The 20,175-nt window shown below is 40.0% G+C and overlaps 1 protein-coding gene across 1 annotated transcript; it reads left to right on the top strand.

Annotated features, from left to right (window-relative positions):
• The first annotated feature begins 572 nt into the window (after window positions 1–572).
• derl1 (derlin 1) lies at window positions 573–19,845 on the top strand. The gene is made up of 8 exons (XM_048529499.2): window positions 573–866; window positions 3,506–3,605; window positions 9,383–9,447; window positions 11,849–11,875; window positions 12,901–12,996; window positions 15,352–15,404; window positions 16,385–16,495; window positions 16,643–19,845. The coding sequence occupies exons 1-8, from the start codon at window positions 708–710 to the stop codon at window positions 16,785–16,787; spliced, it is 756 nt and encodes a 251-aa protein (XP_048385456.1). The 5' UTR covers window positions 573–707; the 3' UTR covers window positions 16,788–19,845.
• The last annotated feature ends 330 nt before the right edge of the window (window positions 19,846–20,175 follow it).

Here is a 20,175-nt window from a genome sequence, read left to right as displayed (position 1 = left end):
AAACATTATGTTTTCAAGAAGGAGGTGGCACTTATAGCTATAAGGATTGAGAGATATGGGTCATGGGCAGGATTAGGTAATTGAGCTCAGTCATCAGACATGAGATAATGGGAACTGCTGATGCTGGAGAATCCAAGATAACAAAGTGTGGAGCTGGATGAACACAGCAGGACAAGCAGCATCTCAGGAGCACAAAAGCTGACATTTCGGGCCTAGACCCTTCATTAGAAAACCCCTTTTCTGTTATCTAGTCTTTGTTATAACTTTGTTATCTAGTCATCAGGTATGGTTCTTTTGAAAGGCGAAGCAGTCTCGAGAGGTCCAATGACCTATTCCTGCTCTTCTCTTCTGTGTGTCCGGAGATTTAAATCTCTAAAATCTTTAAGTTATGCACACAAAACCCGCTACTGAAACTTTACAAACGTGAGGGGTTTGAGGCACAAGCATAAGGCCAAACAGGCTGAATATCCTGCTGATGTGTAGAGCCAGTGTAACAATGCACATCATCCAACTGCTGGGTGACCCGGAAGCAGTGAGGTGTGGAGGCGCGTGGTGCGGCCACGTCACTGGAAACGAGTGCCGGTTTTCCCAGCAGCCCTTGGGTTGACAGTCGGTCAGAGCAGAGTGACGATTGTGGGTTTGTCGTTGTGTGTCCGGAGCGAGAAAGGTTTCGTCGGGCTGGTTTCCTTCCCTCGATCCGGCTTAGGATGGCGGACAGCGGCCTGGGCGAATGGTACCGCAGCATCCCCCTGGTTACGAGGTATTGGTTCACGGGCAGCGTGATCCTTCCTGTCCTGGAGAGGCTGAACATGGTCAGCGCCAGGACCCTGGTGCTGTGGGCCGAACCTTTCTTCAACAACTTTCAGGTAGGGTGACAACTCCATCGGATAGTGTCACTCCAGTTTAGGCTATTCTCTGCCGGGAGCTAGAGATTCTCAGACCTCTTGGGGGGTGAGGCGTGGTCGAAGGGCTCACTTTTCAACTGGATTAGTAATCTCAGATAAATCATTAAAGTATGTTATGTATACGTAGAGATTTCATAATGTTTCTAACTGTAGCCATCGGCGGAAGGATTTGCCTGCTTGTCGCTGAAGAGTCTGTCTTCATGTGATATTTGACAATTTAAGATGTTTGGAGGATAAATGACGATTCTATCCAACCCTTCGAAGGCCACCTGCACTGCTTTTAGTAATTCTGAAGAACGGTCACTGGATCTGAAACGCCAGAAACGAAATTACTGGGAAAAACTCAGCAGGTCTGGCAGCGTCTGTGGAGAGAAAACAAAGTCAGTGCTGGTCAAGAATTGGAGTTATCTGCCATCTCAAAGCTCGTAAAACTGAGTTGAAGCAAGTCATCCTGAACCCCATTGGATGGCCTGTAGAGAAGAGTACTTTTGCCATTTAAAAATAAAACCCTCTTGTTGCGTAAGGCTGGGTTTACCTGGGTGCTTAGTGACTGCAAGTCTCCCTAGTGATCTTGCTGAAGCCACCAGCCTGTGCCCCTCCTGGAATGCAAGCCTTCTGAAGCAAAGCAGCCAGCTCAACCTGCATACATGAACCACAACCTGTTCCCACCTCCATCATTTTGCAGACCCCTAGATGGTCTTTGTGTATCCCAGTTTGAGAATGCCTTAGACTTAGAGTCAAGATCAGATTCAACCCTGTTGCAGGACACTGAAGATCGCCAAATTGTAACACTTTTCCCTTGCTCCCTGTGTACATTACAGCATATAAATCCAAATTAATCTTCATTCACTCCTGAAGACCAGCTACTTTCACCAAGCATTTGGTCACCTGCCGCTGTATCAGATTTTTGTCAAACAGTCCTGTGAAGTACCTTGGGACATTTTACTACACTTTTCATTGATACATTGACATTAAAGCCCAGGGCAGATTGATGATTTTCAGTTTATAATGTGAAGTTTGAGTACAGAAGAAGAAAGAGCACTTCACGTCTTCCAGATCACTCAAAGTACTGTAAAATCTTTGTGAATTAGTTAAAATGATGTCTGTAGCAACTTAGTGTTGTATACAGAATTATTTTTAAAAGTATTAATGTGTAAGCATATTTACATTTTTATGAATATATTTATATATGTAAATATACCAGTTGTTTGAATCTGTATATTAATCAATAGGACGATAGTTTGCTATTATATATCTTGCTCTCTTCCAACACTTTGGGAAATAGTGAGCTGTATTAAATAACTGAACTCGTATACCAAAGGCCTGTGTTAATGTTTCATGGACACCGGTTCAAATCCCACATTAGCATGTGGAATTTACATTCACTTATTACATCTTGAAATTGAAAGCAAAATCTCTACAGATTAAGTGGTTTCTATGTACACAGCTATTCAATTTTTCATCTCAATTTTCTCTGCTTAAAAAAACCTTGCATTTATTTAGCATCTTTCATCACATGTCCCAAAATGCTTGACAGCTGATGAAGCACTTTTGAAGTGTAGTCACTGTTGTAATGCTGGATATGCTGTGGATAAGTTGGGATCTTGCAGCAACCACAAGCAGCAGTTGTTAAACCCCAGTGAAACTGCTTTAGTGATGCTATTTTGAGGAATAATTATTGGCTAGGACACCCGCGCAAATTCTCAGGCTGTGTTCATGAGCAACATTCTCACCAGTTGAAACAAGAAACACGTGTGTGCATAAAAGTAACTTGTAGTGCAACATTGATTAATTTCATTGTCTTGCTCTGGATGGTGCATTATTACATTATCCACTTGGTTGGAAATCTACAAACTGGTTGCCACATTTCTTACATTGCAAATGACGACACTTCAAAAATGAAGAAGTGACAGTGAGATGACATTCTAGGATTGTGATAAATGCTGTGTAAATGCAAGGCACATCTATTGGAAGAGACAAAAAGATATTTTCAGAAGGGAGAATTAAACATGGCAATGTGAACAAGAAAATCACTTTTTGTGGCAAATCGTTGTCACAAGGAGAGTTCTGGAGCAATGATTGTGTGTGTCAAAGATTTGTTGATGTCAGTTTGAATTTCTTGCTGCCTTATTAGTTTAACAATATTGTGAATATAGTCTACATTGCAAAAGAATACTTTTATTTCTTTGTGCATTTGTCAAAACGTGACAGAGGCAGCATGACAGGTTTTGTATACTCTCCTCTCCACCTATCTTCTTTTCTCTCCATCTTCGGTCCGCCTCCCCTTCTCTCACTATTTATTTCAGAATCCTCTCCCCATCCCCCTCTCTGATGAAGGGTCTAGGCCCGAAACATCAGCTTTCGTGCTCCTGAGATGGTGCTTGGCCTGCTGTGTTCATCCAGCTTCACACTTTGTTATCTTGGCTTCTCCAGCATCTGCAGTTCCCATTTTTTCTGACAGGTTTTGATTGTTGGTATTGTATGCTAGGAATAAAATTGTTTTTGATGCAAGTAGTGATCAAAATTTTGTTTGATTCTCAGTACAGATGATGTGTCTGAGGGTGATGAACAACCAATATTGTTTTTATTTACATACACAGATATGGAGGCCAATAACTGCAAGCCTGTTTTACCCAATGGGGTTCCATTATTTGATTCAGCTATACTTCCTGTATTCCTATTCCTCAAGCTTGGAAAGAGGTTGGTTTCTACTCCTGTCTTTGCGCTGCATCCATTTTGTGCATTGAACTTTTCAGAGATTTTCTTCTGAAAAAAAATGTATTTAAAAAATTAAGTGAAAGTACTAATCCAGGAGCTTGTCTAAATTCATCATTTTGATATTTTAAAAAAAATTACAAATATTGGGCACCAATGTTTTTGCTCACAAGCTGGAATAATTTTAAAGTGTAGAGATTAAACTTTAGTTTCAGAAGCATTTTAATTGCACAAACATAGGAAAGAGATACACAATCCAGTATAAGGCATTGTTGTGTTAGATAGTTTTATATGTTTGCAAAGCTATTTATCCTGATACAGCCCTTCAAATCCCTATGAACTCTAAATGCAGTATTTTCACAACCTCCAGGATGGAAATTGAAATTAGATTCTTGACGAAGATTGAAAAATCACTGATCTTAGAGTCATACAGCATAGAAATAGACCGTTCGGACCAAACTAAACTAGTCCCAACTTCCTGGCCCAGCTCTCCAAACCTTTTCTATTCATGTACTTATCCCAACGTCTTTTAAATGTTGTGATTGTACCCATATCCACCACTTACTCAGGAAGGTCATTCCATACACGAACCATCCACTGTGTAAAAAATTTTCCCTTTTTTTTAACATCTCTCTCCTGTCTCCTTAACATGTGTCCCCCAGTCTTGAAATTCCCCCATCCTAGGGAAAAGACAACTATTGATGAGGCCTGTTCCAAAATACTGTGTCCAGTTCTGGTTGCCCAGTTTTGGGAAGGATTGAGCTGGAGAGGATTCAGAGGAGATGTACTAGGATGTTGCTGTGTATAGAAGGTTTGAGTTATAAAGAAGGGGTGGATAACACTCTCTACACCTTTTTATTATTTTATAAACTTTTATAAGGTCACCTTTCAACTTCCCATGCTCCTGTGAAAAAAGTCCCAGCCTATTCAGCCTTTCTTTATAGCTCAAATCTTCCATAGCTGGCAACATTCTGGTAAATCTCTTCTGAACGCTCATCAGCTTAATATCCTTCCTATAACTGGGCACCCAGAATTGGACACAGTATTCCAGAAAAGGCCTCCGCTACGTCTTGTACAAGCTCAAAATGACTTCTTAACTCCTATACTTGAAGGACTGAACAATGAAGGCAAGTGTGCCAAATGCCTTTTTAACCACCTTTCTATACGTGACACAAATTTCAAAGAATTATGTGCCTGAACCTCTAGGTCGCTCTTCTTCAACACCAAGGAGCTACCATTAATTGCATAAGCCCCAGCTTTGTTTGATGTAATACATTGCATTTATCCAGATTGAACTTCATCTGCACTTTTTCAGCCCATTGACCCATTTGATCAAGATCCATTTGTAATCTCAGAAAACCTTCTTCACTGTCTACTATGCCACCAATTTTGGTGTCGTCTCCGAACTTACTAACCATGCCTTCTATTGTCTCATCCATATAATTTATATAAATAACAAACAAAAGAGGACCCAGAACCAATCCCTGCGGAACACTGCTGGTGACAGGCCTCCAGTCCGAAAAGCAACACTCTACCACCACTCTCTGTCTGTTGTTAAGCCAATTATGTATCCAATTGGCAAGCTCACCCTGAATCTGATGTGACCTAACTTTACTAATTAAGCTACCATGTGGAACCTTGTTGAAAGCATTACTAAAGTCTGAGTAAACAACATCTACTGCTCTGCCCTCATCAATCTTTTTGGTAGCTTCCTTAAAAAACTCAATCAAGTTCGTGAGCCATGATATTCCCTCGCACAAAGCCATGCTGACTATCTCTAATCAATTGTTGCCTCTGTAAATGTCCACAAATCCTATCTTTTATAATCACCTCCAACAATTTACCCCAACTGAAGTCAGACTCATAGGTCTGTCGTTCCACGGTTTTCTTGACAAAACCACAGAAGTTTTGCTTTGAAACTGTCATCAATTATAAAATAATGACAGACCATGGAAAAACCTCAAACAGTTTGTGTAGCGGGAAGAAAATACTGGTGAATGAAATGGGTTTTGTGTTTATTGTTGGATTTAGTCAGTTTAATTAAACTACACCAGTAACCTAAACCTGGGGAGTGAGACTGGAGCCAAAAATCCATGTTTGTACTCTTGAATTTGTGAAGTCAGCAGATTTGACATTGTGATGAAACCAAATGAATCAGGAAATAGAAAAATGCATGAAGGTTGACAGTCCTTTATACTTCGCAAATCTCTCTAATTTAGTGATTAACTGAAGTTATGATGCTGATCGGGCATAATATCATTGAGTGGTAGAACAGGCTTGAAGGGATGAATGGCCTTAAATTGTTCCTGTACTCAGGTTTGCACTTGTGTGTAGGTTTTCCTTCCCATGGCCGTAAAATCACTGTTAAATAGCATTGCAATATGGAGTAGCTGTTGGGAGTTATGGGGGATGGTGTGCTCACACAGTCACCTGGTGGAGCTGGAGGCACAAAATGACTTGGTTGAAATTTTTTGAGGTTTCCAATAAGCTTTTTGCTGGAATGATCCCAGAGGAGGGAAGAATCAAATAACTCTTGTGGCCGTGCCATTGTGCTGTACTTCATGTGTTTGTGGACATGCATGGAAAGCTTGATATTTTACATTGACACGGAGAGGTTGCTCAGATGAAATGCAAGGAGTGCACTGGTATGGAAACCACAAGTTTAGACATAGTTTTGACCAGTTTATAACATCAGGAAGTCGAGTTTACTGAATTATTGTATTTTTACTGCAAAATTTACTGAATAAAAACTCATGGAAAATAAGTCAGGACAGAAGTGTTAGTGGGGAGCACTTTTGAGACCAGTAATCATAATTCTATTAGTTCTAAAACTGTCACGGAAAAGTTAGGCCTCATCCACAAGTTAGTTCTAAACTGGACAAGCCAATTTGATGGTATTAGGCAGGAACTTTCAAAAGTTAATTGGGGGAGGCTGTTTGCAAGTAAAGGGACATCTGGCAAGTGGGAGACTTTCAAAAGAGAGTTCAGGGCCAGCATGTTCCTGAGAGTAGGCTGGGACTTTTTACAAGAGCATAGGAGGTTGAGAGGTGACCTGGTAGAAGTTTATAAATTATTGAGAGGTATAGATAGAGTTGATGGTAGTTGTCTTTCCCTAGGATGGAGAATTTCAAGACTAGGAAGCATATTTTTAAAGTGAGATGAGAGAGATTTAAGAAGAGACATGAGGCAAATTTTTTATAGACAGTGGCTTGCATGTGGAACGAACTTCCCAATGAAGTGATGGATGCAGGTACAATTGCAATATTTAAAAGACATTTAGATGGATATATGAATGGGAAAGGTTTGGAGGGATATAAGCCAGGAGCAGGCAGGTGGGACTAGTTTAGTTTTGGATTATGTTCGGCATGGACTGGTTGGACTGAGGGTCAGTTCCCGTGCTGTGCGACTCTGAGTGTGCAGGGCAAGGCTGACAGGAGTGGGGAATACTGGATGACTAGAGAAACTGAGGCTCTGGTCAAGAAAACAGAGTCATTTATCAGGTATAGACTGTTGGGATTAAGTGAATTCAGGGGTACACATTAACAGGACCCTGGGATGTTTCTATCTTTAAGTATTTATGAGCATCTCTTCTTCTGTAAAGTGGACTCTTTTCAAGACACCACTGTTTACGTCTCCAAATTCCCTAGCTTCCATGTCTTTCTCCATGGTAAATATTGATGTGAAATAATTGTTTAGGATCTCACCCACCTCCTGGTTCTACACAGACAGCCTCATTGATCTTCAAGGGACCTTATTCTCTTAGTATACTCATAGAATAAATGAGAATCCAAAAGGATTCTATCTGCCAAAAAGTATCTCATGTCCCCTTTTTGCCCTCCTGATTTTCCTCTTACGTACACTCCTACATCCCCTGGACATTGTGAAAAGCTAGGAAAGAAATTTAGGGTCCCTAGAGGAGACATTTCTATTATCGACAGCAACAAGTGAGAAGCCGGAAGACTAATGTTGCGTCATTATTTAACAAAGGCCTCAAGGAAAAGCCAGGGAACCACAGGCTAGTGAGGCTAATGTCAATGGTGGCTTTGTTACTGGGATTCTGAGAGACAGGCAAGGACTGATTAGGGGTAGTCAGCATGGCTTTATGCGTGGGAAATTGTTTCTGACAAATTTGAATAAGCTTTTTGAAGAAGTGACCAAGATGACAGCTGAAGGCAGAGTGGCAGAAATTGTGTACTTGACTTTAGCAAGGCTTTTGACAGGGTATCACATGGTAGACTGGTAAGGAAGGTGAGATCCATGGAGAACAGTCAATTGGATACACAGTTGGCTTAAAGGTAGGAGGCTGAGAGTGATGGTAGAGGGTTGCTGTTCAGCTCAGGAGCCTGCGACCAGCAGTCTACTGCAAGAAACAGTCCACTGTGGTTCAGTATTTGTATAAATGATTTGTATGAGCATATAGGAGACGTGGTTAGTAAGTTTATGGATAACATCAAAATTGGTGCAATAGTCAACAGTGGATAAGGTTATCTAAGATTGCAAAGAGATCTTGATCAGTTGGACCAATGGGCTGCGGAGTGGCAGGTGGGGTTTAATTTGGATAAATGTGACGTAAAACAAACAAAGGCAGAACTTGTACAATTAATGGTAGGCCCTGGGAAGCTCGGGGTTGTTGAACAATGCAGGTACGTAGCTCCTCAAAAGTGATGTTTCAAGTAGATAGGGTGGTGAAGAAAGTGTTTAGCAGGGTTGCCTACATTGGTCAGAGAATTGAGTACAAGAGTTGGGACACCATGTTACAGCTAGGCCACTTCTGGAGTTGATCATACAATTCTGAACACCCTGCTGTAGGAAGGATGTTATTAAACTGGAAAGGGTGCAAAAATAGATTTACAAAGATGTAGATGAGGCTGGATAGGCTGGGATGGTTCTCCCTGGAGTGTAGGAGGCTGATGGGTGACCTTAGAGATTTAAAAAATCATGACGGGCATAGCCAAGGTCTTTTTCCCCAGGGTAGGGGAGTCCAACACCAGAGGACATAGGTTTAAGGTGAGAGGGAAAAGATTTAAAGGGGACTTCAGGGGCATCCTTTTCATACAGAAGGTATATGGAATGAGCTGCCGGAGAAAGTGGTAGAAACGAATGCAGTTACAACATTTAAGACATTTGGACAGATACATAGGTAGGAAATATTTGGATCAAATGCAGGCAGATTGAACTAGTTTAGTTTGGGAAACCTGGTCAATGTGAACAGTCTCTGGAAGTCCAAATAATCCACATCCGCTGTCTTCTCCCTCATCAACAATGCTAGTTTACATCCTTGAAAGATCACAGTAGATACGACTAACATGATTCCTCTCTTGTAAATCCATGCTAACTCTGTCTGAATCTGTCACTGGATAATCTGTGAGAGTCCCGCACTGCAGACCAGTGTGCCATTAACCAGTTATGCCTTTGGCAGAGCAAAAGTTTGGCTTGGGTAGGAGTAAACTGGGGAAGAATCGGACTTTATAACACTTTCCCTGTGTTCCCCCACCCCCCCAAAAAAAAGAGGTGGACAGTTCACCTGACAATCTCATTAGCAAGTTATTCTTTAAACTATGTTTCCAGTCCTTTGTAATTAATAATGGTACTGATACTGCCTCAATAACTGTTTTAGAGAGAGAGTTTTGACCCAGTCTCAAGAGGAGATAGCAATATCCAGTGCCTTGTGATATATCTAATGAAATATACAGTGAATTTTACTGTTGTTCTTAAGACCTGATGAACTTTGAAATATAATTCTTGCATTTTTTTTACTATAGGTTTCTTTGACGGGAGAACAGCAGATTATATATTCATGTTGTTTTTCAACTGGATTTGCACGGTGGTATCCTTTTTGTGAAGCAATGTTGGAAAAAAAATTGCATTTCTATTCTTATATATACCTTTGAAGTACTTTTTGAAGTATAGTATTATAATAATGGACACACAGCAAAGTCCCCCACACAGCAATACTGTAGAAACCAGATCACTTGTTTCTAGTGATATTGATTGAGGGATAAATTTTAGCCAAGACACTGGGGAAAACGCCCCAGCTGTTAGAACATAGAACATTACAGCACAGTACAGGCCCTTCAGCCCTCGATGTTATGCCGACCTGTCATACCGATCTGAAGCCCATCTAATCTACACTATTCCATGTACGTCCATATGTTCTTAAACAACACTACACGATCTTTTGAGAGATGGTGAGAAGGACCTAGGATTAACATCACCTATGAAAGACAGCAAGTCTGAAGACACTTTTTTACTGGATTGTCTTTGGCCTCAAGTGTCTGAACTGGGTCTTGAATGTACAACCTCCTTACTCAGAGGTGAGAGCAACTGAGCCGCAGCTGACAGCCGTAGTAAAGTACATAGACTAGAATCACCCTGGTTAATACTCTGTTGACTTTGTTTTGAGTTAGCTGGGGCCGCCCATGCGCCTGGAAGTGTGAGGAGATCATCTGATTGATATCTAGTGAAAGTAGGCTGAAATTGGGCTGAGCTTTGTGTCACTTGAAAATATGGAAATATTACATTTGGTTCCCTCTTCTAAGTTATGAATATGTTATGAAAAGCTGGGGTCCAAACACTGATCCCCGTGGTACTGTGCTAGTCATTGCCTTCCACTTGGAAAAAGACCCATTTATTCCTGTTCATTGTCTCAATTCGTACACATACAAAAATCATGAGGCAGGCTATTGGAGATTAATGCCTATAATCATAATCCTGCACTGAATCACTTTGATCATAGAAATATGAGTAGGTGTAGATCATTATCCCATGGAGTCTGCTCCACTATTCAGTAAGATTATGGCTGATCAGATGTAGCCCTAATATCACTTTCTTGTTTGTCCTCTAATCAATTTGACTATTTTTTACATCAAAAATCTGTATAACTTGGCCTTGAATATCTTCAATGACACAGCCACCACTGTTTGTTTGGGAAGAGAACTCCAAAGGCTAATGATCCTCTTAGATAATAAATCCCTCCTTTATCTTAAATGGAAAACCCCCTTTTTTTAAAACTGTCTTCGTTCTAGATTTCCCTTCAGAAGGAAACATACTCTCAATATCTACCCTGTCATATTCCCTCAAAATGTTATATTTCATAGTATCTCCTCACTTTCTTCTAAATTCTTCTTGACCCAACTTGCTTAATCTTTTTATTTTGAGACAACTTCTTCATCCCAGGAGTCAGCCTAGTGAGCTTTCCTGAATTGCTGCAGTAAAATACAGCTCATGCCAATGCCCTACACCCTTATAGCAAGATTTCTGTACTCTTATACTCCACTTCTTGTAATAATGGCCACACTTCATTTGCCTCTCTAATTACTTGTATTCTACTTTTCTCTTATTCTTGGCAAAGTGAACAACCTCTATCACCATAATTTCCCCTCTGCCAATCTTTTGTCTACCCCCTTGATCTATCTCTCTTCCTTTACATCCTCATGACTTGTTTTCCTCCCGATCTTAGTATTTTCTGAAAATTTGGCTGCAATACAGTTGGTCTCATCATTCAAGTCATTAATATGGATGGTACATAGTTGAGACCCCAACACTCATCCCTGTGGTACTCCACTCAGTACAGTTTGCCAACCTGAAAATTGTCTGGTCATTCCAAATCTGTTTTCTGTAAGTTAACCACCAATCTGTCAATGCTAATATCACTCCCAAAAGTATTAGTTTTGTTATAAAGTAACATTTTATGGTGCCTTATAGAATGCCTTTTGGAAATCCAAATACGTTATATCTGCTGATACCTTTTAGTTCACCCTGCTTGTTACATCTTCAAAGAATTCTCATGTGTGGCAAATACCATTTCCTTTTCACAAAGCCATGTTGAATTAACCTGACTGTATTACAGTTTTCTAACTGTTCTATATAATGAATTCTCAGATTTCCCAGCGACAGATATTAAGCTAACTGGCTTATAGTTTCCTGATTCTTGTTTCTCTCCTGTCTTGAATAGACGTGTTAACAGTTGTAGATTTTGAAAGAGGAGCTTGCGCTACTTGCTGGGCTTTGAAAGAAGGGTGTGTACCAATTGCTAGGCTTTGAAGGAGGGGCTTGTACTTATGATGGACTGGGAAAGACACAAGTCTGCACAATGTTCCTGTTTTGCCAACTTCCTGACCCTTTCGCAATATTAAATCATTGGGATGTATACACTTAAAGAAGCACCTATTGTTAACTTAAAAGGAATGGACATGTCACTTTTTTTTTCCTGATCAACAACGTAACAGATAGTTGGATTAACCATGGGAATGCTTGTAAGTATGTAGGAAGAGGCTGTTCCACTTTATGAAAATCTTGGTGTTCAAATTGAAGATGATGGGAAAGTTGCCATTCTAGTCTTCTAGTCTGCATGACCACACTTTAATGTTCCATTTTGGGCGAGTAGAGGGAGATTGTTGGTAAACTTTACTTTGGGGGATAAAAAACCCCGACAATCATCCTGTACTTTGAAATGCTGTTTTGATTATCAAATTAAATAAGAGATCAGAAAAGTAAATAGCATTTGGGGTTACATTGATGTAAAAGAAAAGTTTGATTATGTTTAGCATTAGATACTTGGTGAGTTTTTGACTGTGTCCCATTGTATGTCTCCCATTTGTTTTGCCATCAAGGGCAGAGCTTTTGGCTATTGTGACTGCAAGTTATGTTCAAAAGCACAATATGTGTAGAGGTTTTTCCCTTTGCTCCTATTACCTTTATTATGGAATATCTTGAGGCATTTTGTTTTTTATTAAGATGTGCACTGCAAATTTAGTTTGTATCTCATTGAGAAGGTATTAAGTGGCATATCAAAAAATGGCAGTTTTATTTCCCAGCCTGGTACTGTATATTATGGGTTTCTTTTAAACAAAAATATTCCTACTGTATTGTTTCTTTATTAACCTGTGAGCATGTGAAGAATTTGGGACATTTTTTTCCTTCTCCTGTCCCTCCTGGAGAGGGCTTGCTAATTTGAAGGAATGTCTGGCACTTTAAAGTTTTGCCCGAGTCCATGGCTATTCTAAATGCAAAACATCTAAACTGTGGATGTACCCCATGGTTGCAGTGGTGAAACCAAAACTCAGCCTTGTGAGTCAGTATTAAGGAGTGGAGTTTATGGATTGACAAGAGGGGGAAAATAATCCTGCTTCAATTTGAGAATTCTTCAGTGAGGGAGAATGAGTTGCTTCTTAAATAAAATTGCTACAAGTTGGGAGGCGTATATTATGTTGGTTGTGTTATGGTTAAGGATAAGGATAAATAAATGGAACGTATTGATTTCCCTTTTTCTTTTTGACAGATTCTGTTTGTCCCCCTTGTTTTGACGGTGGTATACGTGTGGGCACAACTCAACAAAGACCAGATTGTAACGTTCTGGTTTGGGATGACATTTAAGGTGAGTGAACCTAAGTGTTGTTGTTGATATTAAATGTTGAAGCAAGATCTGCAGTTCCCCACAGTCAATAAGCATACTGCTTGATTTGTTGCTGCTCCTTCAAATGTATCTTCTACTCCCACAACCTCCACACCTAGAAGAACAAAGACAGTAGACATATGTGAACACAACCACCTACAAGCTCCATCCAAATCTCTCATTATCCTGAACAAAATCACCATTCATTTACTGTTACCGGGTCAAAATCCGAGAACAGCACATTAGATGAACCTGTATCTGTTAACCAGGACAACAACAGTTGCTGAAATTGTTTGAAGACTGATATCTGTGATATTGTCGACCACTAGAAGAGGCCAATGTGGATCATCCATTTGTTACATACGGCTGAAGATTGCTGAAGTACTAAATGTTTTGGCCTTATTTTTTAATACTGATGTGTCAGGCTCTTCCATCATTGAGAATAATTGTTGAATTATAGAATAAGTTGTTTAATTGTCCACCGCCATTCACAACTGGATGTGGCAGCACTGAAGAGCTTAGATCTGATCCATTGGTTGTGGGTTCTGTGTATCACTTGCTGCTTATGCTATTTGGCCCGCACGTAGTCATGCTTGGAACTTCACTAGGTTGACACCTCATTGCTTTTTAAAGCTTTGCCTGGTGCTGCTCCTGGCATTCCTCCAGCACTCTTCTTTTGAACTGGGGTTGATTTCCCTCAGCTTGATTGTGAAGGGTAATTGGGGGCTATACTGATCCATGAGGTTGCAGAATATGCTGGAGTACAATTCTGCTGCTGTTGATGGCCCACAGATGCCCAGACTGGAGTTGCTAGATCTAATCAAAACCTGTCCCATTTAGCACAGTGATAGTGCCGCACAACATGATGGAGAGTGCACTCAGTATGAAGGTGGATCTTTGTTTCCACAAGGACAGTGCAGTGGTCACTCTTGCTGATACTGTCACGGACAGATAAATCTGCAGTTGACAGATTGGTATGGATGGGGGTTAAGTATGTTTTTCCCTCTCTTTGGCTCCCTCGCCACTTGCTGCAGATCCATTCTAGTAGCTATATTCTTTAGAACTCGACCATTTTGATCAGTAGTGTTGCTGTTGAGCTACTGTTGATGATGAACATTGAAATCCCCCACCCAGCGTACGTTTTGCACTCTATCCACACTCAGTGCTTTCTTCCAAGTGTTGTTCAACATGGAGAAGTACCAGTTCATCAGCCAAGGAAATGATATGTGATCATCAGGAAGCTTCCTTGCCCATTTTAACCTGAAGCCATTAAACTTCATGGGGTCCAGAATCGATGTAGAGTATTCCCAGGGTAATTCCCTCCCATCTGTATACCACTGTGTTGCCATCTCTGCTGGTGAGCAAGGACATAGCCAGGGATAGTGATGGTGGTGCCTAGGATATAGTCACGCTTACAGACCTTTAAAGACAATGTCAGGCTGTTGCTTGACGAGTCTGTGAGACAGCTGTCCCAATTTTTGGCACTAGACCCCAGAACTTAAGTAAGGATTGCATTGCAGGTTTGACAGAACTGTTTCTGCAGTTGTCTTTTCCAGTTAATTATAATGTTTTTAAATTGAATTTGAATTCAAATTCTACCATCTGCACTTATGTATTTCTCAGAATGTTGGGATTTGAACCTAGGGCCCCAGAACATTTGCTGAGTTTCTGGATTATTAGTGTTGTGTTAATACCACTGGGCCATTGCCTCAGACCCGTGGAGTTTCTTCACTGCTTTGCTTTGGTTTGGATTTTCAGATCCGCAGTTCTTTGTTTTATTGTAGCCATTATATAACTTATTTTATGGTCTTGAGCATTCACAACTCTTGGATTCCTCACTCTGTTTTATGTAGGCACGTATGTACGGCAAGATCCCACAAACAGCATTGTGAGAAATGTCTGACTGTATAATACACCTCTGATTGATTGAAAACATTAGCTGATTGGGCTTCAGTTAAACATCTGATCCAAAAGATGGCACTTCTGACCGTGCAGGACTCCCTCAGAACCACACTAGGTGTGACAGCTTGGATTGTTTGTCTGAATTTCTGGATTAGGTCTCAAATTCGTGACTGCCCAATGCAGCCGAGAGTGCTACCATTAAACCTAGCCTGACATTAAGCATTAAAAGTTGACTTTCCCTTAGTGTATTTGTTGTTTCTCATCCTAAAAGAACATGCCTAATTTAGCATCTTCCTAAAGAGGTGGTACCATCTGGGATCTGAGAGAAATATTGAGTCACGTTGGTGATTAGAAGTCACCTGAGCTGAACTTTTTAATTTAAAACAATTGTATTTAATAGTGCTGTCACATTTATTTTGTATTATTTTTCTACAGGCTTGTTATTTACCTTGGGCTCTGCTCATATTCAACTTTATTCTGAGAAATACGTAAGTGCAGAAGATTAAATTCTCTATTTCTTTATTGCATTGATACAACTGATCAGAAACTTATATTGTTTGAATACTCACTGTAAAAGTCAGTCTTTCTTGTAGACCAGTAATGACTTGTTACCTGAGGTAAGTCAGTGTGATTTGTGCTCTGCTGATGAGAAGCCTGGAGAGGCTGGGAACGAGGGCAAGATGGAGCATAGAGCTGATGAGGCAGTTTTCTCCCCCCCCCCCCCCCCCCCCCCCCAGCAGGCGCAGAGACAAAGAGAAGCACAAGTATGATAAGTGGAGGGAGGCTTGTACCAGGAGGTCGAGGGCGTGGGGAAGGCAAGGTCAGCTCCAGGATCCAGTTTTCATTTTTTTGTTTTGTGGGGAGAAGGACTCCATGGAATTAAATATTTGTTTGTTAAAAAAAATTTCAAGATGTGCCAATAGTGTCCAGTTTAATTTTTGGAGCTTCCTAGAAGGCCTGCAAATGATCTTAAGCGGTTATCATGAAGCAATGCCAGATTTTTGACAGGGGACTACTGCTAGCACAGTATTTTTAAGAATATTACAAAAGGTTGTGCAAACTGAAATTGTCATTAAGGTTTGTTACATAGACATAGGACGTGTTATGGTAAAAGAAACAGCACAACTGAGGAGGAACCGCCAACCTCTAATTAGTTCAATTTTGAATTTTTTTTTAATGTATGACAGAGAATGGTCATGCAGCCTTGATGCTGATGAGTATATCAAAGACAGCCTCCAAAGGAGAGACTTCAGAGATATTTCAAACCCGTGCCAAAGCATACCTTAGAATCAAAGAAATCTTTATAAGTGTTGTGGTTAAATTAAATCCTTTATTCATGCTGTTGAATTTGTTAGTGGAATTTCTCTGTGTTGTTCAATAGTTTTCTTGAAACTAAATTTTGCAATTTTTTTTTGAAAAGTGCTATGCATCTCAGGATGTAAGTTAATTCTTTTTAACTCCATGGCAGTGTGATGGACGAGCTTGTTGGTATCTTTGTTGGCCATATGTACTACGTCTTGATGTTTAAATATCCTCAAGAATACGGTGGGAGAACATTTCTTTGTACGCCGCAGTTTCTGTAAGTAAATTTAGCTGGCCCTGCTTCTTTATTGTTGACTTTGTTTCACTGAACTCTAACCACTGTTTGTTTTGAGAGAGATTATACTTGGAAAAACTTCTTTTCTCTCTCTCTCTCTCTCTTCTCTCTGTCCCATCCCCACTCCAGGACTCGATGGTTTCCTCCAAGGAGAGGTGGTGTATCTGGTTTTGGAGTCCGACCTACAAGCAGGAGACCGCAAGCTGAAGATGAGGGGGGTCGATGGGGGAGAGGATATTTCTGGGGTCAAGGCCAAAGATTAGGGGACAACTGAACTTTTCTTTTTCTATGGAAGAGCCCAACACCTGCATTTGTGTCATTTACTGTACAATATGTGTCATGAAGAGTATCTTGTGTTTTGGAATCACAGCTGAAATTTTAATGCTTGTGGGATGCTGGCAGGAACGTGATGTCCACTTGGCTGATAAGGAGGATAAGCAATATTGATATGGAAATGTACAAATGTAAATCTCCTGTAGACTGCCGTAAATCTGATCTTTACCGCAGAATCTCATTTTCAGAAGAATTTTGTAGACTAAATCAAAGTTTATGGCCTTTTTTTTTGAAAATGTTGACCAGTCTATAGAAGGAGATATATTTCCAGTTGTTAAACTAAAATTTGCATATCCACCATAACAGGCTATTTTTGTTTCACACCTTCCCTGAGACATGATATAGATCCCCTCAAGAGAAACACCATTTCGCGGAATTACTGATTTCTGTCCTGTTTAACAGGCAGGGTCTGCATCGATCAGGTTGACAAGGGTAGAGTGTGGGCATTCTCCATTTCTCTCCCTCTGTCATACACACATGCACACGCGTTCTACCTTTTTAGCATTTGTCCCAATTTTGTGACCAACTTCTTGCGTTTACAGCAGAGCTGTTGTCACTTTGGGAGATTGCTGGATGTGTGGGGTGTTGGAAGATGGTGTGGGAAAAATGATTTCTGAGCACATCAGTTGACTGAAAAGCACCCACCAACCAGGTGAACCAGCAGCAACTCCTGCTGATCATCCACAGTGACTGTCAGAGCTAGTTTCGCCATTGCTGTCAGAGTTTTAAGGCTGACATAGTTTGTTGCTCCTGTCAATTTATTTTCAGCAGAGGTGAAAAATAGGAAGTTCATAGCAGGTAGAGAATGATGCTTCAATCATTTAGGTTTTGTTTTTGCTAATTTCTTCACAATAGTATTGCTATCAGAATTCATGCCAAATTGCATTACTCCTTATATTTGAGATTTAAACAGTAGGGGAGTTGGGGGGGTGGGCGTGGAAGGTTGTCTTGAATCTGAATCATTAGGACCATGAACAGAAATGGTGCTTGCAGGGACAGATAAGCCTGCTTAGCAAACACTGATTCTGTTTCAACGTCGATTCTTTGCAGCTACTGTTTTTCTAGGTCTCTGTATGGCACCAACTGAGAGGCTGGCAAACTGGGGCAATGACCAGCATTCCTCTGGAGCTAGCCACTAAGATGTGCCAAGATAGGAGCCACATTAGTTTCCTCACTTCCTGGCCTACATTTTGGTATTGGCTGCTGGAAAGGATTAGTGTTATATTGGGCCTGGTATGTTTAACTGGTTCATCCATCGTTGGTGCCCTGCCATTCCTTGCTTTGATTTAAAGGATATGGATGAAGGGGTTGTGTAAGTTTGAAAATGTATTTACAGAGACTTCATAACTGTCCTTGCAAAAGCAATCAGGTGACCAGAAGTGCCATGTCTTTCGAACCAAGTCATGTTTTCTTCTCAATCCTTATCAGTGCTTCACTTCCATATTGAAATCTTTTATTTAAAAAGCCAACTTTGTCATGGTAGGTAATATTTAAAAATAAACTCTTTTGAATTTCATACCTCTGATAAATATTCTAAAAATAAAATCTAATGCCTGCACCTCCTGTATTCTAAATTCCAAGTCTTTATTTATAACAAGATCTTCTTGACCTGTACATTCTCATTGTCAGCAAAGCTCGTAAAATGCCATGTCGGGTGGGGGCTGTGGGCACTTGCCATTCTTAATGCAGTGCTGGGAATTTGTAATGAAATCAATTGACATGTTTATAATGGAAGTACAAAATTTAAGATAGAACACACACTTTTTATAATGGACCTGGATTACATTTCCACTACGTGCCCTTTTAACCCTGCTTCCTCCTAGAGCTGCATTCTGTTGACTGCCATGATCTGGGAGCGCTACCAGTATATTTTATTGTAAATTGCATTCTTGTGACTGTAGTTAAGGATCACCGGTCTGATTGAAAGGAAGATTAAAAGAATTAATAAAAAGGTATCAGTTATAGCAGCAGATTCTTGTCAAGCCCCTTTGAAGTTTCAGTGTTCGAAGAAATAACTTTCTAATGGTAGTAGCTGTATATTGTTCAATTTTGAATAATCCACGTGCATTTTTAAAAGTAAATTCTGCTGCAAGAGAAAGCCAGGCCAAATTAGTAGCATGGTACTTATTCTTGGACTTGCAATAGCTCTGAGCAGACACAGAAATATGGAATTGGTAAATCAGCAGATTATTCCATATTAAACAGGTCTGTTTTCTGTTTAATTAGTTTCCAAGTGAAATGTTCAGAAGTGGTATGGTATAGTTACTTGGTTTATTTGTTCGTTCAAATAACCCAAGGATTCAGAAGCGATACACAGTCCATTAAATCTAGGCACGTCCCCATGAACAAATTGAATGTTGCCCTCTTAACCTGTGAATGTAGTCTAGTCGCTGGAGACATGAGGGAAATAGCAATGTAGCATTGTACAGTCTTGCTAGATTGCCTGTGATTATATGGTTTTATTAATTAAAATCCTGGAAACTGATCTTCATTTGTGATGGATTTAAATATTATACATAAAATGTGCAGTCTGATTAATGTTCAGTTTGGATTAGACTTTATTTCACCCACTCAGCAAATGTGTTTTTTTTTTAATCTGCCACAATGGGTGAGGAAAGGTTTTTATTTATGTCTTCTACAACCCATGAAAGATTACTTCAATGTGATTGAATTAGGGGTTTTTTTGTGCTGGTCTCTTCTACTGAGGAATATTGTGGTATAAATGAAAGATTATTGGCAAGACCTCTATCTACTGATTCCTATAGCTGTTTTGTATAAAAGTTGTACACTTTTGTAATTAAATCATAAACTTCTGAAATTCTAAAATGAGTAGAAATCTTTCAAAGGCTTATCTTTTTTTTTCTTGTGTGCTTTAGCTGTAAAATGTATTACTGTATTGATGGAAACATGTAGGTCATATTTCACTTCTGAGAGTTCTTGATCTTGCAAAGTGGGAGATTGCTTCTGCATTTCAGACACTATCGTTGGCAAATCAATGGCCATCTGAAGAAGTTATATAAAGGAAGCTAATAACAGCAAAATAAAGACTTAAGAAAACAATTAACTACAAGAGGCTAAACTGCAATCTTATCAATCACTCTAACCTATTGCCCTTGCCTCATTCTTTTGCTTGCAGTTCATCTGTGTCACTAATTCTTGTGTGTTGAGCACCACAGCCTTGATTTTAATTGCTTCACTATTGGTGGCAATGCTGTCAGCTGCCTTGTTGCTATGCTCTAGAATTTTCTCTTTTAGCTTTATCACCTCTGTTCTTTAAAGGGCAGCTCTTTATAGGTATTGGTCATAAGAGGACAGCCTCTTATTTTACA

Source organism: Stegostoma tigrinum, chromosome 5 (assembly GCF_030684315.1).
Source record: "Stegostoma tigrinum isolate sSteTig4 chromosome 5, sSteTig4.hap1, whole genome shotgun sequence".
NCBI classification, from domain to species: Eukaryota; Metazoa; Chordata; class Chondrichthyes; order Orectolobiformes; family Stegostomatidae; genus Stegostoma; species Stegostoma tigrinum.
This window is presented reverse-complemented; position numbering and strand designations above follow the sequence as displayed.